Genomic DNA, 25,622 nt, shown 5'->3' with positions numbered 1-25,622 from the left:
TTTCTTCCTCTACCTTTTTTCCCGCCGGCGCTTTGCCGCTAATTTCCACACCCCTAATCTTATTCTGTGCCGTCATCAGAATTTTCTTTCTTCGTGCCCCTGTCGCAATAATAAACAAGCACTACGCCTCCTGTCACTTCATCTGCATTTTGCTGATAAAGCCTGCTCTTACGCGGCTGGGGTCCGACTCATAAAAGATCTTTTTTTCTTTAATTGACGTACAAAATGTTCAAAGCTAAAAAAGCGTCAAGAAACAGTGAATAACTGTTAACCCCGTTTCGGGGCCGAAGAGACACTTTCTTATAAATGCTAATGGAGGAGGGTCTACCAGTGCAAACTTGAAATTCAACACTCGTTTTCCTTATCTCGTTGCATCACTGAACATTTTGTGTAATAAGAGAAGCCTCAAATATCTTTTCTAGTCCTATTTTACAGCGTTTTCCAGCAAACATCACGCCTGATTCAATATACGTACGCCTAAGCACTCTACGACGACGTGATCGCATGCCTGTTTGCTATTTCGCAAGGCACACTGTATTTCTATTATGCTTAATGTCACAATTTTTGGGCTTGTCTACCAACTTCCCAAGTATTCACGATAAAGCAAAACTTCCAATGAGAATGTTGCAGAGTGTTCTAGAAAAGGTCTAATTCAGCATTTCTTAACTTTCCATTTCGTACGTAATTAGGTTATCTGCGCGCTAATAAAAGCCCCTGCATTATGAAAACAAATAGGAGCAACCTATCTCACGATGACTCTCGACAGTAATGCTTTTAGCACGGAACCAATATAGTGACACAGCGTATTGCCACCGTTGAAACGAGTTATGTATGATGCGTGTATTGTGGGGGCACTCCTCTTTCGCAGTTTCCCAAGAACACTCCTCGGCGCCATCGAGCACGGGCGCCGTGAAGCCTGCGCATGGCCTCGAAATGATTGGCGCGCCGGTGCGTGCGAACGCTGCAAAACGTGACATGCGGCAACAGGGCTTGTCTCTCACGCTCATTTTAATGCGTTCGCATTCTTAGAGTACTTCACGAATAGTCCAGGAGCTATGTATGTATGTATGTATGTATGTATGTATGTATGTATGTATGTATGTATGTATGTATGTATGTATGTATGTATGTAAGTAAGAATATGTGACATGTCTAACCGTTTTTTCCGTCTGCCTAGAACAATGGGCAGTTTTTGGTGGAATTGAAGCGTATCGGGCTGCTGTGCTGAGATAACAGGGTTCGAAACCAATCATCGGATCTATTTCACGCCGACATGGGTACCGCTGTTCGAAGAAACGCTTTGACGCCGATTTGGAGTACTGGGTATGTGCCACTCGGTCTGTGCTGTCCTTCAAGGAACCTCTTTGATGCCAAGCTGGGTCCCTGGATGGGTATGTGCGATTTGATTGTGTGCCTCTCTTCAATGAACGTCTAGCGGCTGTACCACTTAAAGTTGTTTCTCTCTCTCTCTCTCTCGGCCAAGGTAACGCAATCGCCTTAGCAGCACAGACGCGCAGGCTCGCGCTGCATGTGCGAGCGCTGGGTTGGCCGGCACTCCGGGCCCCACATGACGTAGTCATAATAATTCTAATTTTTGTTTGGGCCTGACGTCCCTTCTCTACGCTCCGCTCCGTGTCTGGCCCCACAGTGTGGCGACGCGGGTCGTACGTTTCCTCTACGTTTTTGTGGGGCCATGCCGACCGAGCAGTCATGACAACCCAAAGATGGCCCAGGTCACAATGACCCACATGGAAGTTGGCTTTGCCACTGTTCGATTGCCGGTAGTTTGGGTCCAGAGTCCGGAACCCTGCTTCCTCCCTAGCGGAATACCACTTTTCCATCGCCGGTATTCGCACCCAGCTGCGCAAGTACCACTTGGTCGTCTCCGCGCTGTTCCCAGCTGCCTTAGCCGAGCTTAACGACACCTTGTCTGCGCCGCTTTCCACTATGCCAAATTCTCCTGAGACCCCGCTATGGGGATTTATCTAGTATATTGGGCACTAAGTAATGAGACAGTACTAATATGCCAAGGCATCCATCCTCTTGAAATTCTGCTGTTCAATGTATTGGACACCAGCTGCTGCCATGTATGCCGCACTGATAGAAATACATCGCTCAAATTCCCGCCATAACAGTTCCAGAATGGCGGCATGCGGTGGCGCGGCGTTTCATGGCACCTGCTGGAGAAGCAAGTACTGTTTCTCGTATTTCTGCCTACTTTCAGGGCACATCTTTGATGATATATTACAGGCGCGGATCCAGGGGGGATGTCCGGATGTCCTGACCCCCCCCTCAGATTTCTGCATCGCCCCCTCGCTGACCTGCCCGGGTCCGTCTTTGGAGTTCTGTTGGGACACCTTGATTTCCTTAAGAAAATTCTTGTGTTCGGCTGAGACACCTTCGTTTGCTTTGGAGGACGCTCCGCTCAAACGCGACAGGGCTGATGGCCCTGTCGCAAAAAAATATGGCCACCAGAACTCTTCAAAATTATTTTTCGCGAGTACCAGTGGTATCAGCCACCTAAAAGTAAACTAGCTCGCTCACAAGCTTAGTTGTATTCCTTAGGAGTGTGGTGTCGCGAAGTTGCCGTAGTTATTTTTTCTCATGAACACCTTGGACCTCCTGGTGCCGGCCGTGCCTTACTCGTCCCGTCAGTGGCGTCGAATGAACGAGGGGACGTCCCTTTTGCCAAGCACGCCGATGTCCGCGCGAGCACCTTCGCGCCTGATCAACTTAGTTACCCATTTGGGGTGTCGTCGGTTGCCTCATTGGCTATGATCGATTCCACGACCAACCTGCTTAATGGAAGAGATCTCTCGCTGAAGTTTTCATATATAAATAATAACAACTAACAGCTAAACTAAGAACTACGCATAGGCAACTTTTCTTTAACTGCAGCACTCATTGTGAGCACAGTTACACGTTGACAATATCCAGTACGAGCACCGTACCGTTCGTACGCTACAAGTTTTCATTGTAACTTCGCAGTTTTATTGTCGTACATTAAGCACAGGAGGCTCAAAGCCGCCGGATCCGTTTATCTGAGTGGGCATTCTCGCGGAGCGGGGCGAAGCCTCGAGCAGCGGCTGCGAAGTGGGGGAGCGTGACGTCAGCGGCAACGCCAGCGCGCGGGCCTAGGATGGCGTCGCGTGGTTAGAGAAACGGTAGCAGATGCGCGCCTTGTGTAAAAGGATGACGTCGCGTGGGAAACAAAACATGAAGACGCTGGCTCGCGCTATCGGCTTCTACGCCACATCGTTCTCTTTTAGGTGGCGTCGTGAGTCTTCATACGCGGTGATTTGCATATCGTAAACAACCAGCGTAGTGGTTGCCGCGTTTGAGCGGAGCGTCCTCCAAAGCAAACGAAGGTGTCTCAGCCGAACACAAAGAATTTTCTTAAGGAAATCAAGGTGCCCCAACAGAACTCCAAAGACGGACCCGTGCTTACGCATTTATAACTAACCTGCGACAGATCATCCCAAACTTTATTTTAAGAAGCAATAGAGGATAGATATACCGGGTGTTCAAAATTAAGCTTTATGGTTTTCTTAAATTTAGGCACTGGGAGGCATGTGAAGACCACCTGCGCAAATAAGTTATGTGGCTAGGGGGACACAAAGTGAGATGATAATTGTCGCTGTCAGCAGCCGAATGAACTACAATTGAGTAATTAACTTTTTATTGACTGCAGTAAGCGTGTATGTTTGTATTCAAAAGTTAGAAGCAGTCGTGTTTCTACACAGTTTCACTTGGAAAAATTCTTCTACATGTCTATTCACCGAGATATCCAACTCCAAATTTTAATTGTCGTTCGCATGATTACGCATGCAAGAGAGTCAGGATCGGGGCAAAGCTCCTCCCTGATGTCACCTGGCTGTTGGGTGTGGCGTTTAGTCTGACAACACGGCGGGTATTTTCGGCGGACTCCGCGTTGATGAGCAAGGATGACTTTGACATTTAAATTGATGGGATTTTGTGAGGGAAAGTGTGAGGGGTTGGGGTTCGAAGAGGACGTCATCGCTCGGTTATCAGATGCTCGAGCTAAGGCGTTAGCCTGTTCGTTCCCCTGTACCCCCGCATGTCCCGGGCACCAGAGTAGGCGATGGCGGTGGTTGAACGATTTGGGGATTATCGTGAGGCTAGCCGCAGTCACGTGCCCCTTAAGAAACATGCAACATATTTCCCGAGAGTCTGTGACCATGACCGAGTCCCTTTCCGAACGCTCCGCGTGAGCGATCGCGATCGCCACTGCTAACATTTCAGCCGAGGTGGGGGAGCCCGCCGTGGTCGACGCGGTAATTTGCTGCTGGCTGATTGCGTTCACGACTGCCAGGGCGTACCTCCTTTGGTAGCGCTGCCCGGTAGCTTCTGCATACGCAGCTGCGTCCGTGTAGTACGTATTGTACCTAGCGTTATTGGAGTACATCGATTGAATATGTTGTGCGCGCGCGCTTTGCGCCTTTCCTTGTTGTACTCGGGATGCATATTCTTGGGAATTGGAGCTACTGTAATCTTGGATCTCACCGAAGGAGGGAGAGGTACGGTCTCTTCGGTGAGATACATGGGGTATGCTGGGATATTAAGTCGTGCCAATATTGCCCTACCAGTTTTTGTGAAGCTGAGACGCTCCCTCTGTCGCATCAGAGTGGCCTGCCTCAGTTCGTCTAAAGTATTGTGTACTCCCAAAGCTAGCGTGCGCTCCGTGGAGCTAGATTTAGGCAGCCCAGAGCCCTCTTGAAAGCCGTTCGAATTATCGTGTTGGCCTGCCTCTCCTCTTCCCTGTTCAGGATTTGGTAGGGCAAGCCATATGTGATTCGACTAATCACTAAGGCCTGTACGAGCCTTAGGGTACCAATTTCTCGCATTCCCGCCTTTCGATACGTCACTCGACGTATCATTTGGGCTGTGTTGTGGGTTGCGGATTTGATGGTTTTGAGCGTCTGTGCTGCTCTCCCGTCGCTCTGAAGCCACAAACCCAGGACTCGCATCGTAGGTACCTCTCGGACCATTTGGCCCTCAACCACAATGTTAATCGACCCTCTGGATTTGTAGCCTTTCGCGTGTATCCGGATGACCTCGGATTTTTCGGGTGCGCACTTCAGCCCGCTCGTTCGGGAAAATTTCTCCACCGCTAATACCGCGGTTTGGAGCGACTGCCTCTAAGTTTTCAATAAAAACATACCCACTTACTGCAGTCGATAAAAACTAATTGTTCAATTTTAGTTAATTGGGCGGCTCATAGCGATAATTATCATCTCACTTTGAGCCCCCCTGGCCACATAACTTATTTGCACAGGTGGTCTTCGCGTGCCTCCCAGTGCCTAATTTTAAGAAAACCATAAAGCTTAGTTTTGAACACCCTGTATTATCAGGCACAGCCGCCAAGCACATGCCTGTATTGGGCAACGTCCTCTTCCTATAAGCTCGGAGAAACCGATACCTGGCTTCGCTATAGAGCTTCTTCCTCTTTCTGGGGTTTTACGAGCAAAACCAGTTCTGATTATGAGGCACGCCGTAGTGGAAGGCTCCGGATTAATTTTGACCACCTGGGGTTCTTTAACGTGCACTACAACGCATGCACACGGGCGTTTTTGGATTTCGCCTCCATCGAAATGCGGCCGCTGCGGCCGGGATTCGATCCCACGATCTCGTGCTCAGCAGCGCAACGCCTGACCTGACTGAGCCACAACGGCGGGCTACAGGTGTTGCTCTATCCGTGTAAAACGCGGGTTTATCGTGAGTAGAAACGGTGAATTTCGGTAAATGAGAAAGGCTACTATCATCATCATCATCATTGACAGAAGCTGACCCCCCCCTCAGAAAAAACCTGGATCCGCCCCTGTATTAAAGTGAACACAATAGCGGAGGCGCAGAATACGAACTTTAAGCTCTTCACGCACTTAATTTTATGTACGCTTCCTTTTATTTTGCATGTTCATTACGTTGGACGATGGGACTCAACCCGCTTATCTTAACGGCGCTTTTGCGATGGTCTTGCTATGAACAGCACACGAGTACTGTTGGTATTTGGAGGCTCCTGGACGAAATCGCGTCTCCTTTTTTTTCTGTAGGTTACCGACGTCGCGTGTCTGATGAGAAGGCTGACGCGATTTTGTGAATAATTACCGAAGGGAACACTTCGAACATTGAGCTTTCAATGTCCAATGCCTGTTTCGAGTGTTGTGGTAGCGTTGTCTGCTACACAGGGCAGCGCATAGACGCCAACGAGAAAGAGGTGCGCAGGAGCACTCTTGTCACGCGGATTGTAGTGCATGGGCACGAGAGAGGAAAAAGGAAAGAAAATCTAAAAACTAGCTGACACATTGTGTCTGTCTCAAGGCTCGATTAAGAAATCATCATCATCATCATCAGCTTGTCCGTCCCTGACGATGAAGCCTACTCTTTCTTCCGAAAAGGTTCGCGCCTTTACAGTGCAATCTTGAGTAGCAAACTGGAGTTATTGTGGTTATCCATCCTGCGATGCCTGCACTTTCCTGCCAGCTTAGGTCACTGCATCGTCCATGTCTTCTAATGGGTAGAACATAGGGCTGCTGTGCTGAGGGAACCCGGTTCGAAACCAACTGGTGGACCAACTTGAATCACTGCAGGTATGTGACACTGTGTATGTTCTGCTCTTCAACAGTGCTGCCATTTTATTGATGTTACTTTTCCAGTTATTAAAATATTTTTGCTCATGAGTTTCAGCGCAATATCTGCGGTATGTCATTACATGTGCACTGAGTAAAAAAACCCAAGTATAATCCCAGTGTGCAAGATATTGGACATCGCGTTGAGCTGAAACTAGTAGAGCTATTAAAAATTATGTAACACTTCACCTTCATGACCCTACTGAATTAATCTGAAAGGTTATCCAAAATATGCGCACCCAAATGCATCCCGGGTCTCAGGAGTACATGACGTCCTCCAAACTGCACTGCTACAACGAACGACACAGTCGTACCGCACTCGTCTACAGCAGTTGTTCTCCATAGAAAAAATCCACAGAAGAACGTTTTCGGCACTTGCGTTCTTGTTGCTAGGCTCGAGCGCGGCTAACATAGACAATGCACTTCTACGAGAGTTCCCGCAGTGCCAGCATACAGATGGTACTTAGTGCTGCCGTTAACGTTAGCCTGACCGACCATGTTTTTGGTTTGTTTTGCCCACAACGTGATGGAAGTCACTGAATCATCAGTCTCGGCTCTCACATACGTTCAAGACCCAATTCCTGTGAGCAGCCAGTCATCGTCGAGTTCCTCCGCCACTAAGTCGTCGCTTGAAAGCCTCTGCGACCGCCTTGAGCCCATCGTCTCTGTCGCAGAACACTAGCACCCTATGCCTTGTCACAATCGTCGACGGCGCACCCACATTTCTCGCCGCACATCTGCATTCTGTGCACGGCCGCCTACGCCACCCGGAGTATGCTGATACCACAGCCATTTCGGAGAGGATTGCGCACCAATGTCTGCGCGTCGGGTCGTAGAAGGAAAACCATCCGGCCGAGTGGTCCGGCCAAAGGTTCTAGCCGCCTGTTCTACGTCCGCGACCAGGCCACAGATCAGGAGTTCCTGATTGGCATGGGCGCTGAAGTCAGTACTGTCCCAGTACAGCACACGGATCGTAAACAGCCACCAGCTTCCTACCTTCAAGCGGTTAACGGCACAAGAATCCCTGCCTATACACAGCCATCGCTCATCCTGAACTTAGGCTTCCGCCGAGCTTTTCATTGCGTATTTATTGTTGGCGACGCTCGCCGTTCAACCATCCGAGCTAACTTCCTAACGAGCCATGACATTCTGCTCGATGTGAAGCGTCGACGGCTTCTCGACAGCGTGACTCTGTGCCAGTCATGTGCCTCTCGTTGTGCGACTGAGGCAGTGCTTCGAAAATTTCCGAGCCTAACTCGACCGACTGATTGGACGCAACTTGTACAACACGATGTAGGCCACCATATTGACACGTTTACTTATTTATCCTTGTTCTGGCGGCTGTATTTCACGCACTAACAACCTAATGTTATCGTTCAGCGCAAGACGCGCCGTCATAATTTGGAACATACTCGAATGCTATCATCGATTCTATCTGTTGTGTATGTTCTCGCAGAACCATGTCGGGTCGGATTTTGTGCGCGACGCGAATATAGTGTAGTGCTCTGGAATGCACGCGGGCACCAGCGATTAGGCTGGAACCGTCGCCGAGTCATGTATAAAAGCCAACGTGCATGACCCGCAGATCAGATTTTCGACGATCGCCGACTTCGCTCGCCGCTATCGCTGCGCTTGAGTATTACTTGTTTTTCTGGGCGCAAAACTTGCCAGTAAGGACTTGAATTTGTAACTCACAGTTTTTACACTGCGTCGTTCTTCGCCGTCACTACCACGTGACGATATCATAATAAGTGGCCCCACCGTACATTTGCGTCCATGTCGCTTGGCGCTTGAAAAAATAAATATCGCGGGAGCAGAGTTTGAACACATGCTCAAGGTCGGTACCGTATGACCTTCTTCTAGGGGCTGGGCGTCTCCATTAGAAATGGTTCCTAAGAAAACCGGGGACTGGTGACCTTGCGGCGACTACCGTGTGCGAAACAGAATAACAGTTCCCGACAGGCATCTTCTCCCAAACATCCCGGACTTGACGGTTGCCTTTCACGGCACGACGATCTTCTTGAGGATCGATCTCATACGTGCCTACCATCAGCTACCCGTCGAGGAAGACGATATGCCGAGGACCGTCTTACCCACCTTGTTTGGCTTGTTGGAATTTGTTCGTATGCATTTTGGCTTTGGGAACGACAGCCAGTTTTCCGAACGTTTATATACTCGGTCACTCAAGAGCTCCCTTTCGGATTTGCTTACGTGGATGAACAGCTCGATGCAAGTTCGTCCCCTGCCGAGCCCGTGGAGCATCTTGGAATGCCGTTCTCGCGTTTTGCAGGCCATGGGGTCGTGATCAACGCGATGAAGAGTCAACTTTCAGAGCAGCAACTTGCAGAGCATCAACTTGCATAGCAGCAACTTGAGTTCATAGGAGAACAGGTCGAACCGTCCGGTATTAGACAGTTTTAGTTTAGCGCGCGCTGGACAGTACGTACGCAATGTGCGGCGTGCTACGTACGTTACGGTTGAGGCTGTCCCCCACAGCATTAGCATTAGTTTACCGCCCGCAACATCTGAAACGTGGAGTGCGCCTAAGCGTCAACATCCTTGCCTCGGAGTGCTACTTGGCGCCATCTAGTGCCTAAGCAATAAACTCGTATAGCCAACATTGGTTGCCACAAGCCAAGGCACGAGACAAGCCAAGCTTTTTCGCGCCGTTTGTGCCGATTTTGTGTTCAGGCGAGCAGCAGCAAGTGAAGAGAATGCCGTCAAGCATCTTGCGGAATCGCCGCCTTTTGGCTACTCTTTCATGGCAAGAAATAGACGATCTGATGCTCACAACCCGCGAGCCGTGGCTTTTGAAAGGTGACATGCAGCCTTGACGACATAGAATACCGCATAAGGCACGATCGTGAAAGCCAGCTGCTGCGATACCGCTCGCGCAACGGACTCCTCGATGTGGACAAAGTGGAGTCGACGTTGTTTCGACAACAATTGAGTGAGAAACGAAGCGGAATCTGAGTGAACTTGTTCGTCTGCTGCTGATCCACGACAAAATATGCAGTGCTCAAAAAGTGACGGTGGTCGGCCGTGATGCACTGTGCCTTTTGCTCCGGCGGCTCGCCTAACCAAACAAACAATCGTGTGGTGCACAAATTCACAAGCAATTGCCGAACAAAAATTCACGCACTCGGACTCGGAACTTACTTTCTCAGGTTGACTATGTCCTTCGCAGCGTAATAGGACCCGCCGTGGTTGCTCAGTGGCTATGGTGTTGGGCTGCTGAGCACGAGGTCGCGGGATCGAATCCCGGCCACGGCGGCCGCATTTCGATGGGGGCGAAATGCGAAAACACCCGTGTACTTAGATTTAGGTGCACGTTAAAGAACCCCAGGTGGTCCAAATTTCCGGAGTCCCCCACTACGGCGTGCCTCATAATCAGAACTGGTTTTGGCACGTAAAACCCCATAATTTAATTTTTTTAAGCGTAATAGGATAGCAGGTGCTCCGTTCGTCTGCGGACATTCCGGGCAATAAACGGCATCCCAGTGATATCCTGCATCTTTGCAGTGATCACGGTCCACTGCACAGGGTCCGCGAATGGATTTAAGCTCCTCACATAGGCGAGGAGCTCCAAATCGAGGGCGATACCGAAATGCACGCGGGATTTGCTCGCTGCCATGACCACTGACCCGCTTGTTTTGCTGTCGGTCGCCGCCATGTGCTTAAGCTCTCGGCAGCGCGAGATCTCGCGAGAGGGCCGCCGGTAGGGTACGCAACGACTGTAGCGAGCGAAACGCAAGCCCGGAGAACTAGCGCGCGTATCCCATACGCGCGCAAACGCACGCATTTCTCAGGTTCAGCGCATGCGCAGTCGTGCCCCCGCTGGCCCGTTGCGTGCGCAAGGCCGTTGCGCGCGCTAAACTAAAACTGTCTATTAAGTCGCTACCAGATAAGGTTCGCGCCATCAAGGATTTCCTTTTTCCCGAATTGGCAAAGTTACGCCAGTTCCTCGGCTTCATGAACGCTTATTACCACTTCATCCTGAAATGGGCTAAAGTAGTCGTTCCTCTCGACGCCATGTTGCCTAGAAAGAATAAAGAATCCACCTTGCCATCCCCCATGCCAACTCAAGAGGCTACCGAGGTAAACACACAAGTAAAAAATCAGGCACGTTTGCACTCAGTCACGCAAAGCTTAGGCACAGAGAAGCTTACTGGCTGCTACTGCTAGGTATTAACTTGGTTGCTGCTAGGTCTTAACTTGGTTTACCTTAACTACGCATGTAGGAACACACGGAGAGAAGCGCAAATATGTAGCAACACCAACGAGGCAACGCGCAGAGCAGCAATCGACGCCGTCCACGTTTCCCCGCATTCGCGCCGAACGCGCGCGGTGTCCGCGACTGCAGCCGATGCCTCTGGCGGCGGCTTGGCAGGTTTCGACCAGAGAACTGGAAACTCGTCGAGCAGCGCCGGAAGTCGCTGCCACTTCTCGCCTCGCAACGTTTCATTATAGTATGAGTTCCTGTTGTAGATGTGTTTACTTCATCATCATCATCATCAGCCTATTTATGTCCACTGCAGGAGGAAGGCCTCTCCCTGTGATCTCCACTTTCCCGTCTTGCGCTAGCTGATTCCAACTTGCGCCTCCATATTTCCTAACTTCATCACCCCACCTAGTTCTCTGACGTCCTCGACTGCACTTCCCTTCTCTTGGTATCGATTCCGTAACACTGATGGTCCACCGGTTATCCATCCTACGCATTACATGAACTGCCCAGCACCATTTTTTCCTGTTAATGTCAACTATAATATCGGCGTATGTTCTCTGATCCACACCGCTCTTTTCCTGTTTGTTAACATTAGACTTAACATTTTTCGTTCCATCGCTCTTTGTGCGGTCCTTAACTTGTTCTCGAGCTTCTGTGTTAACTTCCAAGTTTCTGCCCCATGTGTTAGCACCGGTAGAATGCAATGATTGTACACTTTTATTTTCAACGACAGTGATAAGCTCCCAGTCAGGATTTGGCAATGCCTGCCGTATGCAATCCAACCCAACTTTATTCTTCTGTAAATTTCTTTCTCATGATCAGGGTCCCCTGTGAGTAATTGGCCTAGATAAACGTACTGCTATACAGACTAGAGAGGCTTACTGGCGATCCTGAATTCTTTTCTCTTGCCAGGCTATTGAACATTATCTTTGTCTTCTGCATATTCATCTTCAACCGTATTCTTACACTTTCTCGGTTAAGGTCCTTAATCATTTGCTGCAATTCATCTCCGTTATTGCTGAATATATAGGACAATCTCATCTGCAAACTGAAGGTTGCTGAAGTATTCGCCGTTGATCCTCACTCCTAAGCCTTCCCAGACTAAAAGCTTGAAAACTTCTAAGCATGCAGTGAAGCATGCTTAGAATAGCATTGAAGAGATTGTGTGTCCTTGCCTGACCCCTTTCTTGATAGGTATCTTTCTTCTTTTCTTGTGGATAACCACAGTTGCTGTGCAATACTTGTCGATATTTGCCAAGATATTCACGTACTCCTCCTGTACTCCTTGATTACGCAATGCCTCTATGACTGCTGGTATCTATACTGAATGAAATGCCTTTTCATAATCTATGAAAGCAATATAGAGAGCTTGATTGTACTCCGCAGATTTCCCCATTACCTGATGATGACATTTACCTGACATGACATCCATTGTTGAATATCCCTTTCTGAAGCCAGCCTGTTATCTTGGTTGAATGAAGTAAAGAGTTGCCCTGATGCTGTTGGAAATTATCTTGGTGAATATTTTATACAATACTAATTGGCAATCTAATAGGCCTACATTTTTTCAATTTTTAACGTTTCCCTTCTTATGCATTAGTATAAATTTGGCATTCTTCCATTTCGCTGGTGCACTTGAAGGCATGAGGCATTGCTTAAGAAGCTTGCGGCCCTTTATCTCCCCCGTCTTTGATTAAGTCGACCGCTATTCCCACTTCTGCAGCAGCTTTTATCCTGGTCACATCTTTCAAGGCCCTTCTAACTTCATCGCTAGTTATAGAAGAAGCCTCTGTATCACTACTTCGAATAAAAGTAGCTTGGCTGCTCTGGCCACTGTACAGGTCAGTATTGAATTCTTCCGCTGCTTTTACTATGTCGTCGAAATTGCTCATCATTTTACCCTGCTTATCTTTCAGTGCATACATCTTGCCTTGTCCCATGCCAAGCTTTCTTGTCACTGATTTCATGCTGCGTCCTTATTTTACGGCTTGCTCAATCTTTTCCACGTTATAATTTTGGCCATTCCTTACTTTCTTCTTGTTGATCAGTTTCGGCGGTTCAGCGAATTCTATCTGATCTCTAGAGTTTGACATTTTCATGCTTTGTCGTTTCTTTATTAGGTCCTTTGTTATTCGGGAGAGCTTACCTGCTCGTTGCCTTGGTGCCTTATCTCCTATTTCAAATGCTGCTTTTGAGATCAGCCTAGTAATGGTTTCATTCTTACCTGTATGTTATATTCATCTTTCTGTTCTAAATCCGCATATTTGTTTGCGAGCACCAGCCTGAATTGGTCCGCTTTTACTCTCACTGCGTCTAGGTTGGTCTGTCTTGACTAATGTTAGTCTTTCCCTCTTCAAATTGAGAGAAATACTAGACCTCACTAATCTATGGTCACTGCACTTTACCCTACCTAACACTTCTGCATCCTGCACCATGCTGGGATCGGTAGAGAGCATGGAATCTATTTCATTCCTTGTTTCTCCATTATGGCTTTTCCAGGGCCACTTCCTGTTGCTGCACTTCCTGAAGAAGGTATTCATTATTCGGAGAGTATTCCTTTCCGCGAATTCTACCAACATCTCTCCTTCAGTGTTCCTCGAACCGATGCCGTAGTTACCAATTGCTTGCTCATCAGCCTGCTTTCCCCCAGATTTGCATTGAAGTTGTCCATGGCTACCGTTAGCTGAGTTTGCACCTTTCTCATTGCTAATTCATCATCTTCATAAAACTGTTCTATTTCTTCATCTTCGTGACTAGAGGTTGGGGCGTAGGCTTGTACGACCTTTTTTTCTATACCTCCATTTCAGCTTTATTACGAAGACTGCTACCGTCTCATTAATTGTGTAGAATTCGTCAATGGTACCCGCCTATATCCTTATGGACTAGAAATGATATCCTGGATTATCTCTTATCTGGAAGACCTCTGTAGCAGAGGACGCGTGGCCGTTAGTCAGTACTGTACAAGCCTCACCAGTTCTATTAACCCCACTAAGGCCACAATAGTGTGGCCTGCACTATGCTGCACCATTCTGGGCCACAACAGTTTGGCCTTATCACAACACAATAGTGTGGTGATAATGTATCGCCACACTATTATCCGCTATAGCTGCAATATTACGTGCAGTTTATGAAATAGCAATATTATTCTTTTATTGATTATTGGGAGTGGCGAATCTGGTAATGGGCTAGGGTCTGTATCCGAGCTAGTTGGTACAGTAACATTTTAGGGCAGGCAAAGCACACATATACCACGGACAATATTTATTACAAATACCGACAGCGCTCGAGTTGGGCATTATGGTAGAGGGGTTAATTACAAACATAAAGGTCAAAGATTTAATTTCGCGAAAAACAGCATCATATTAGTTATGGTAATAAATATACAATCATCATAATTAGAGAGAAAGCACATCCAATGCCAAAAAAAATCTGATTATAAAATTTGTTACACAATGCATGAAACGGTACACTGGAAATATTGATTAAAACAGATTTATGTAAAATTCTCTATGGCAGATGAAAAATTGCGTGCACACACTATCTCATCCGGGTGCAAATTCTATTCTGCAATTGTTCGCGCAAAGAATGAAATCTTAAATACCTTATTGCGACTTTGGTAATCCCTTATTTTCTTGGAATTGCCGCATCTCTTAGACTGGTAATGAGGTGGTTTCAAATATATGTTCTTATCGATTCCTATGTAACCGCTGTTAATGTTGGGTGAAAGCTTTAACCTGATTAGTTTTCCGCGTGTGGAGAGCAACTTCCACCCCAGATTTTTCCTGATTTGCGAACCTCTAATTTCGTAGTCGTAGATGCCTGTCACGAATCTTGCAGCCCTTTTCTGAACACACTCTAACCTATATTCAAGAACTTTTTGTGAAGGCGTCCCATGCTGCACAAGCGTATTCTAACACCGGCCTAATATTTGTAAGATACAAAGTTTTCTTCAAAGGTTTGGGCGCATACTTGAAGTTCCTCAGCAAAAGGTGCAAAAGGTGGCAAGCTTTAGCGCTTGTTATGTCAATATGGGATGTCCAGTCTAATGCAGCAGTTAAAGTGACACCCACGTAATTGACTTCGTCAACGCATTGCACTAAAACATTATTTAGAGAGTATGAACTAGACACCTTTTTCTTTTTGTTCGTAAATTGAACATAACACTTTGCTACGTTCAAATCCATCTTCCATTCTGCACACCAGGAACAAATCTTTTTGAGATAAAATTGCAACACACTCGTATGTTCGGCACATGACACAGGATGGTACACAACGCAATCGTCCGCATACACTCTGAAATTCGAAACAAAGCTCATCACTTAAACCATTGATAAAAATAAGGAAGAGCAACGGCCCAAGGACCGACCCTTGAGGCACACCTGATAGCACATTGACCGTTCTGGACGATGCACCGTTCAGAACTACTTTTTGCTGCCGTTTATACAAAAAATCTTCAAGCCAACCGTAAAGTGAATAGGGGCGGCCAAGAAATGCCAGTTTGTGCAAAAGTAAGTTAAGCGGGACAACGTCAAACGCCTTTCGAAAAACAATAATTTCGAAAGGTGTGCCAAGTATAAATATTCAGGACATGCACAACGCTTTTTTATTACTCAGAGCAGCAATAATTACTAATAGCATCAATTTTTATCATTCAAATGATCGTCTATAATAAAACAGCTGCTTCAAAGTGTGATTTTATTTTCAAAAATTGATATAGATGAAGCAAACCTCATCGAGCTCAATGAAAAAATTCTGCGTTCCCAGGCACTTAGATAAGAGCTCCCGAGCCAAAGCTACCTTTTAAACGTACACAAATAATACATAAATTACTTGTGATATAATGAACTCACCGAACATTTTGAGTACGATTTGAATATCCTTGGTCAATCTCTAGAGTGTTTCCACTTACTTTCAGCACTTTGTTGTAAAGGCACCACGGCTCCTCGCCAGTAAATCTCGCTTTGTAAGTTCTCTTCACTAAATAGGTTACTGTTCCTGGTTTATAGAACTAGGGTGAAAAAAATAGGCCTCAGCATTAGAACGGTAATCTTTGATAAAGATCATATAGAGGTTCATGTTTCTTATGAAGGAACTGCAATATACAGTAAATATCACACTCCGGCTTTCAGAAATGCGAAAGGTGTAATTACCCGCACTTTGAACAAGGCAAGTAGTCTTTTGTTGAGGGCTCTCAAAAAAAGGAAAACAAAAAAACAATCAAGCGTACTTTTGTTGTCATGCCAAAGCCATTGTGATTCCAATTTATTGAGATCAGCGCTCTTCAGGCACTTTTCTGCGTATTAGAGAGCATTATTCAAGCCTATTTGTAAGTGGATGTGATACAGGAATTACGAGACATTCCGCTATTGAGAGTTCACGTTGTGATGCGTGTGGGGTATCGTATGCGTGGTGTCTTGAGAAAGTGACGAACTCCAGCATTAAATCCAAAAAGAAAACAAAAACGTACAACCAACTGTGACACAAATGCAAACTTAAAAAAGAAACAATCCCCCTCCATTGCATTCTGTGACAGTGGATTTTCAGTGAAGCTGTTGCCGACGTTACACAAGCACCACCCATGTTATATAAGTACCACCACCACAGCTGACACAAGACAAGCACCACCACAAGCGACGTTAGACAACCACAAACTGTTATACCATAATGTCGGTTACTGTCGCAGCACACACTGTGCGACACATGCAACGGGCAGAGCTTACACGCATCAAGGACAGAGACATTGTGTGCGCACGTACGTCACGCCCGCATGCGCGTGTTCGGAAGTGTAGCATACGTCCCCATTCTAGTAAGCTCTCCGTCAAGCGCAAATGTGTCATTTAATAATTGCATTTCTCAAAGTAAATTGCGTCAGATAATTCGTAAAGTACGATGTACACACAAGCTGCCGAGATAATGGCTTCGGATTGTAATTCGAATATACGAGAAAGCATGATTCTTATACGCGGAAACTCAAAGAGAAAGCCGTTTTCCAGTTGTCGTTTGAGGTCTGTCTTAGCGGCCGCGGCCGTTTGTTGGCGGTACTGTTTTTGGGTGAGAACGAGTCAATGAAAAATTATGGCTGACCTCTCTTTCATAGGCATTGGTAGAACACGAAAGTGAAACTTCACAGAAGCTGTTGCATGTTTGCTTCATGAAGTCACGGTCCGCTGCAGCGAACGGTGCACCATTTGCGTGACGGCGACCGTGTTGCATGTTTGCTTCGCACGCGGCGTTCTGTTGGCGAGCAGCGTTGAAACGCGCCAGGCCCCTCAACGCGCTGACTTGCCCGCGAGAAATTGATAAGGCCGTTCTAAGCCGCGTGTCGGTGCGCGCGTCCGTGGCGTAATGGCTTCAATGTCAGGCCTCTGTACTAAAGGTCCTGGGTTCGTATCATGCTGTCGGAGGTGTCGCACGCATTGCACGTGTCGCACAGTGCGTGCTGCGACAGTAATATACATTATGGTATAAAGGTATTACTTCAGCAATTTGTCTAACTGCGGATTCGAACCACCGGCTTCCGGGTTGCGAGAGCACCGCGCTAACCGGTTCAGCCACTGTCGGTCACCATACGCTTCATTTTAACGGCGGGGTTTTGTAGCGTTAGCTACACTGGCCTAGCCAAGCCCGTTTCGCGCGGCACATCAAGAGCCGTGCTGCGCATGCGCAAGGATCAGTGATGTCACACGGCTTGCGCACCGGAGCCACTGGAGCCGGCACCTGTCGCGCACTCCGCCGCCGCCGCGCGCGACTCACCGCCGCCGGTCTGCGCATTCCAGAGGAGTGACGTCGTAGCCGTGGTAGAAGCACTGGCGGCGGCGCGCGCTCGCTGTGCAGTCGCCGTCTGACACTGCGCTGGAGCCGCTGCGCTTCTGACTGGCGTTTGCCAGTGTGGTATAGCCATGGAGAAGGAGAGCGCAAATGCTGCTCAACAGCGCAGAAGAACGGAGAAGCTTGACTCATCGGATCCCGAAGTAGTTGCCTGGCAATTAGCGGTTGAGCGTAGGAGGAATGAATATATGTGCCACATAATACGTACCGCGTGTGTGTCATTGGAGCAGCAGTATGCATGACAATCAAGCTAATCCTTGACAATCTAGACAACCAGGAAAGCTAGGAATAATCAGCTGAACCTTTGCTAACGCTACGTATATCCTGGCATAGCCGAGCTAAGCCACTGCAACTTTTTATATGCGCAGGTGGTCGGCATGCGTTCGTGCTACTGTTCCCGCGTTCGTCGTCGTCTTGTGCTTTCACAGCTGGCTGCCTTGCCGCTAATCATTCCAGCCTAGAATTTCACTTATCTTCTGTCCTGGTAATGGAGAGGCCAGCGTTTGCGGGGGTATGAGCCTTTGCTTAAGGGGCTATGAGCCGTTCAATGTCTTCTGTAACGGACAGATTTAATTTTGAAGAAATTTTATGGAAATTGATCCAGAATGAACGTGATCGGGAAAGCCCTCGTCATCTACATGCCGATTCTAGCGTGAGGGCTTTCGAAGCCCAGGCAAAACGTCATCGAAGAGCCGCGGACCCCGAGTTGAGGGAGCGCGGTATTAGACAGCTTTAGTATAACGTGAAGCCGCAAACGCAAAGAGTTAGCGTTAGCATTGCGTGCACCACACTGCACATGCGTTGTACGCAAATGGTGCTGGAGCTCTCAAGTGCTTACGCTATTTTCGGGATTTATCGATGAACGCTACAGCACGCAAAGAGGAGCCTTACGTACGGCAACATGGCGGCGCCAGTCGAAGTGAGAGCTGCCCACTTCGGATCTATCGAGTCGTCGGCATGCACTGTTCAGCTCATTCGTTCCCCACTAATGCTCATGTTTGCTTTAGATTTCTGTGATGATACTTTGAAAGCCGCGTACAGCTGACAAATGAGCGTTGTTTTCGATATACGTTCTCGATTGGCAGCGCAGTAGGCTTAACGAGAGGGTTTGCTCATGTTTGCTGTATGAGATTCGAGATGGCGCTATGTCATCCCAACTTAAAAAGGACAGGTATTATGGGTCCCACAGAACACTCGATCGCGGCATGCAAAGAATAATCGGTGTGTTTCGTGACTCTCGACAAAACAACACTGGAACCAAACATCTACATGCGTAATTAACGCAGCGACTGTGGCTTTGAATAAGCTTGACTTAGGGACACATTTGCGGATTCAGCATTGGATCAGCTCGACATTTCGAGCGGATTTGGCTTTCCAGTACTTTGTGTTTTTAAGAGCGAAGCTGTTTAAGCCAGCCGTAATTAGTGGTTCGTATCATTCAACTATCAAGAAATTAAAGAAACTTTCTTACTGAGGCGGTATTCGAACCAGCGTACCCACGTTCCCAAGGCGAGCGTCGTAACCACTAGGCTATACTTTTTTTCTTTATTGTCTCATTTGCAAAATTAACTCATTTATCAACCCCCCGAGTTCAAAGAACGAGCATGTGGAAAGCATATGTAACGTTTACCAACCAGCATGTTGCAATCACATCAAAATTCTCAGAATTTTGTCAAGGGTTCTAACCTCGACAACCATTCCGGGGGGCGTTCATGCGCTTTCTGCACCTCCAGAAAGGCGTTTATACTCTCTCGGAAGTACATTCGCGCCGGTCGTGCGCCTGGGTCACAGTAATAGCCAGCCTTCCTAGAGCGCGAGAGGCTGTGAAGGCCAACGAGCATTACCAGATCAAAAGGAAGCCCATCGTCGCTTTCTATCGCTAGATATCCGATACTGTGGGGATCCAGTGGGAGTTCTTTTGTAACTGTCCTTTGTAAAACATCCCATAAGAACACTCCTTCCTAACAATGCTGGAAAACATGGTCAATTGTCTCGGGTTGTTTACAGATTAAGCAATGTGTTCCCCGCAGTACAAAATAAAAAAAAATCCTTTTCTTTCAAAACTGCATTTACTGAAAGCGTTCCTGTATGAACTTTAAAACAAACGTTTTTACCCCTGGTGGAATTTGGATACACTTTACGGTTTTTATTACATTCTGGCCCTGGCTACCTCTGTAAAGGGATCTATATCAAGGAACAGGAAATTGAGTATCGCACAGATCCCTATACAGCTTTTTTATTTGGACAGAACTGAGATAATCTTTTGGAAAACTTACGCTTAGGAAGCGCACAGTAGAGACAACATCCTTAAAGGACCTCGTAAGCGTTCCGGGAATATTGTTTGTGGCAACAATAAAGTGTGGTAGCGCTTTGCTCATTCTCATCTGACACACAGTCCGCAAGAAATGGGTCCCCGATGTCCCCAAAAAATATAAATCTGTTTACGAGCTAACGCACAAAGAGGTGTCCCAGACCTACTCCCGCATCTTTGACGCGCCTGAACAGGTTAGTCCGACTACACCTCTCCCAACTCGAGGCCCACACAAACACGGCAAATATGCGGTGAAATTTTTGAATGTTTAACCGAGAACAGTATAACACCTGCAATGCGTACCAAATTTTACTGATAAAGAACAAATTACACACTGTTGCTCTGACGAAGATGGACAGATTAGCCACTTTCCTCCATCTGTCCACCTTCTCACGCAGCTCTTTCACTTGTTGTTGCCACAGCTGATCATTATCTGTGTGAAATTCCAGTGGCACACCAACATATTTACCGGAGTAGTTCCCCACATAATGTTGGCAAAAGCGTCTGGGTTCGAAGGCCATTTTCCGCGCCAGAACCCTAGGCACTTTCCCCAATTGAGAGGACTTCCAGGGAAGTCACTAAATTGTTTAACCACTCCAACTGCGTCAATAATACTTTCGTTGTTGTCACAGAAAAGAGCTACGTCGTCTGCATACGCCAAGAGTTTAACTTCTGACGCATGCAGGCGAAAACCGCGAATGGCATCATTCTGCAATATGGAGCGACACAGTGTTTCAATATACACACCGATGAGAAGAGGGCTGAGAGGGCAACCCTGGCGTACCAAACGATGCACACTAATTGACTTTCCAATTGTCTTGTTCCCAATTAACTGTGCGGAGCAGTTCTGGTACTCCATGGCTGCACCTTGTCTGATAATAGTGCCGACATTGATGTATTCCAATATAGCTAACAAAACATCATGCCAAACACAGTCGAATGCTTTTTCGACGTCTATCTGGAGAACCGTGATACAAACCTGCATAGCGTCACACCACTCCAGAACGCATCTAGCATTATGAATGTTGTTTACCACTTAACGACCATTTATACCACAAGTTTGATGGTCACCCACAATTTCGGGCATAACAATCTGAAGCCTGGCTGCTAAGATCTTCATTAAGATATTATAGTCTACGTTTGCCAATGAGATGGGTCTGTATGACGTGGGCAGTCTTAGTTTTTCCGTTTGATCAGTTTTTGGGATGAGGACTGTATCAGATGTGCTATACGACGGCGGCAGCACATTAAGCTCACACGCCTCATTAAGAACTGCGGCAAAGACTGGGGTAATTTCTTTTTTAAAAGCTTTGTAAAAAGATGCACTCAACCCGTCAGTTCCGGGTGATTTACCCATATTTAGGTTATCTACAGCTCGTTAAATTTCTTCCTCTAATATCGGCTGCTCCAATCTTTCTTTTTGATCCATCGTCCAGCTGTGGCATGACATGGAAAAAAGCATTCTTCAACTTATCCACGTGAACATTTCGGAGCGAAAAGAGTGCTTGGTAGTGCTGAAAAAACAAATCTGCTATGCTAAAGTTATCAGTTAGCAAATTACCGTTCCACTGAATTTCATGAATTTGATTTGGACTGGCGTGTGCCTTTTCTAACCCTAACGCCCTTTTCGTTGGCACTTCCCGTGCGGTTAGTGCTCCGCCCTCGCCCACACGACTGCACCATGGTATTTCTCCTCTTGTATTACTTGGAGCTCCTGTTTATTTTTTTCAGATCTTCTTTAAATGCACCAGGCGTCCTACTTTCAAGGTCAACCAATTTCTTCACAATTGCTCTTAGTGCGCTTTAGTTTCTTCTTTCTTCTCATCTTATGCAGCTTGACCTTTCAAGAGCCTTCATTTTAATGTATTGTTTGCAGCATTCCCACTGTTCTTCCACATTGCTTGCATATTCAAAGTTTATTTCACATATTTTATTTTTTACGGTACCAATGAAAGTTCTGTCGCTTACGAGCTTCGCATTAATTTTCCATAAATCCCAATTAAAACTGCAACTTTTTGTTTCTTTGTATCTATCTGGCATTTAGCAAGGCAGTGGTCTGAAAATGACATTGGTATCACGCCGTAATTATTACACTTCGGAATCATGTCGAATGAAATGTAAATCCGGTCGAAGTAAGCATTGCTAGTGCCCTGACAGTGCGTATACTCCATGCGATGAGCCGTCTGTAGGCATTCAGCCACGTCATCCAAGTCATATTCCTTGATTAGGTCTGTTAACAAATCTGTGCTTTTGTCTCTGAAAGCATGACTTCTCATTTTATCACGCCCATTCAACAAGCAATTAAAATCGCCCATTAAAACAACACGCTTTTGTGAACTAAAGTACTGCTTAACATTGGCAAAGAAAGTTTCTCTCGCGTCAACTTCGTTTGGGGTGTAAACACACAAAATCCGCCATTCCTTATCGCTTAACAAAACAATCACATAAAGCGAGCCTTCCTATTGGAGACGAAACAGTTACCTGCATAACCAGTCCCGACAGTTTTTTTAACAAAAAGCACACATCCAGCTGACGCACCATTTGCATGGCTGACTACGGCGTAATACCGTGACATAAAACACCGCATCATGCTCGTGGTATCTTCCTCCCCTGCTATTTTGGTTTCCTAGATGGCTAACACATCCAGGTCCTGATCAGTCATTAAGCGATATATTTGACTCTGTTTTCGTTTTGCAGCCAATTCTCGTACGTTTAAAGTACATAAACACAGGGACGTTTCGGAAGCCATGTCTAATCATAACTGGAGGTAGGCACCAGAGCATGGCGCTTACCTTTCACGTCTAGCGCCACGCTAGACGCCTCTGAAGCCGTCCCATTGAACGGCCTCGCTTTCAATCGGAGGGAGCTTGTCACAAGGATTTCTGTCCATCACATTGGGTCGTAGGTCTAAGGAGGCGTTGTCTAAGGCTACTCCTCCGACCCTGGACCGTCTTTGCTGGTGGCTCTTCGCGTCTACTTAGCGGGGTATACTCCCCGCTAAGTAGACGGCAAGCGACGGCATGGCTCTTGTTACAAGCAGATAGATATCCGAACCCGGTGGCCTACCACCGTTACTATCCAGAACTTTGCACCGATAGATGCAGATTCTGTCAAAAAAGGGCGGACGTACAACATATCGTTTGGGCTTGACCTGGAACACCCACACAGAATAATTCGCACAAGACCAGAGAGTAGTGGGAGACTGCGCTACTCAGCTCTGCGCCCGAAAACCAACTTACTAGGCAATCCAGCACGCTGAAGATGCCGCGAGAGTCCAAGGATTCGAAGCCGTCATCTAGGTAGAGAGGTCTTAACTTTATTTGTGTACCCCTAGGTCGCACAAATGTGCTGTACACAAATAAAGTTTATTCCTCCTCCTTCTCCTCCTTCCACTACTGTGAAGATGGAAGCCAGCGAAGCTTTGACTATGGTGGGTCTGCTATAGTGAATATTGCTATAGTGAACCTATATATTATCATTATTGAATATATTGAGCGTATTCGGCGTGTTCGTCAAAGAGCAAGGACATCAGCGTCTTGTCTTCGCCTGGCGCGATGCATAAGTGGTGCATTTGCTACGCCAAGTCCGCCCCATCGTCATAGACTAGCGTATGAGCCACAGCGTTCATAGCCGCGGCACACTGCATGACATCGTCAGGATAGTGGAAGGTGTGGGTAAACGAACGTCCGTCCTAAAGCAAGTTCAAAGGGCAACTGGTGACAACAGCACGATCTCTACGTCACAAGACAAAGGGGCACCACGATTGGTGCGACGTGCTACCATCGAGTATCGCGACACTTGTGAAAGAGGCATCGGCGGTGGCGAGGGGTATAACAATGGGCCATCCATCATCCGTTTTGACACCTGTGCTAATGCACTTTATACATAAACCGATATATACGCCGCCGAAAATTGTTGTTCTACGCGTCGTTTTGTCCGCGGACGCGATCCGCCAGAACCTAGCCCAATGTAGCTTCGCTGCAAAAACAGTATACATCGAACGACACCAGTGACATACTCTAAAGATATTGCCACGAGACAGTGAATGAGCTGCTACTGTCGGTCGGACGAAGACGACGGCAACGAAGTGGCCAGAGAGGCGCGACAGCCTTGCATCCGTCACCGCTGCTTGTCCTTACCTTGTATGTAGCAATACTCCCTAAATAAACGTTATCCCCGTAACATCTTTTGGTGGAGGTGCTGGGTAAACCTGTCAACGTGCCGGCTCCGTCAACCAAGCACGGAACTTCAGAGCGGTCGCCATCTTGGTTGCTCCGCGATAAACAGTGAAGTGCCGACGGTGCAGCAGCCACCGGATCCTGTGATTCTTTTGCACACACAAGACCCGGGAACCTTTTCTGGCACAGATGGCTTGGATGTCGAAGACTGGATCGACATGTACAAACCCGTCAGGAACCGCAACAGGTGGGACCCCACGGTTATGTTAGCGAACGCGATATTCTATATGAAAGGAACGGCACGCGTGTGGTACCGGAAACATGAAGAAGATCTTACAAGTTGGGACGCTTGCAAGGCGAAGCTGCGTGAGTTGTTCGGCAGATCATTTGGCCGACAGCAGGCCGCTAAAAAGGAGTTGGGATCTCGTATCCAGACGACCACTGAATCGTACATTTCGTACATACAGGACGTACTAGCCCTTTGTCGAACATTTGACGCCAAAATGGCCGAAGATGACAAGATATCGCACATTTTGAAAGGAATAGCCGACGACGCGTTTAACCTACTAGTGTGTAAGGACTGTACGACGGTCGACGCCATAGTTAAGGAATGCCAGCGCTTTGAACAAGCGAACAGTCACCGCATTACCCGCCAGTTCCTTCGGCTACCTAACACCGCCGCCACATCATCAAGCGAAGACCCACCGACGCCTGTACCGGCTACAGCGTCAGAAGATGTAACGCGCATTGTCCGCCGCGAACTCGAAGCTCTAGCTCCTACGGCCGTTCTTCCAGGCGTTCAGTCAGCCAACCTGCCCACCGTGTCACTCTTACGAGCAGTCGTCCGCCAGGAGTTCGCGATTATGGGATTACCATCGGCCGTCTGTTCCATCCGTACATCCGAACGTACCCCTGAAAATGGCACGCAGAACCAGGTCTACCCTTCGCGCTACAGAAACCCGGCTGACTGGAGGACGGCAGACGACCGACCCATATGTTTCAACTGCTCTCGCTTTGGACACATTGCCCGTCACTGCCGCAGTAGCTGGTCGTCACCTTCAAACTGGAGCACTGGATCTTGGCGTCGTCCAGGAGACAACATTCGACGGTTTTCCCCTCGCTCTGATCCACATGCTTCCGATGCTTCCGATGCCGCCGTTCCACACTCCAGGTTTAGCCGCTCACCGTCCCCACAAGGCCGTCGATCTCGATCGCCGCGACCATACCGGTCATCGTCCCCTGCACGGCCTGGCACCTACGCTCCGGAAAACTAAGCTGTGCAGTTCCTGGAGGTGACGCTGCATCAGTGACCCGATATACAAATCCTCTGTTGACTGTACCTACGCGCCGAAACCTTCTGGACATTCAAGTGGACGACGTCACGGTTACGGCCCTCATAGACACCGGAGCGCAGATTTCAATAATGAGCGCTG

At 47.5% G+C, this 25,622-nt stretch overlaps 1 protein-coding gene across 2 annotated transcripts in view; it reads right to left on the bottom strand.

Annotated features, from left to right (window-relative positions):
- LOC119464461 (uncharacterized) overlaps positions 1 to 25,622 on the bottom strand; it is a 67,027-nt gene that overhangs the window by 34,904 nt on the left and 6,501 nt on the right. For both annotated transcript variants that reach the window (XM_037725451.2, XM_049656498.1), the window contains exon 2: positions 15,723 to 15,880. In XM_037725451.2, the coding sequence (XP_037581379.1) occupies positions 15,723 to 15,880 (158 nt within the window). The remainder of the gene's footprint in view (positions 1 to 15,722; positions 15,881 to 25,622) is intronic.

Source organism: Dermacentor silvarum, chromosome 9 (genome assembly GCF_013339745.2).
Source record: "Dermacentor silvarum isolate Dsil-2018 chromosome 9, BIME_Dsil_1.4, whole genome shotgun sequence".
Taxonomy (NCBI): Eukaryota; Metazoa; Arthropoda; class Arachnida; order Ixodida; family Ixodidae; genus Dermacentor; species Dermacentor silvarum.
This window is presented reverse-complemented; position numbering and strand designations above follow the sequence as displayed.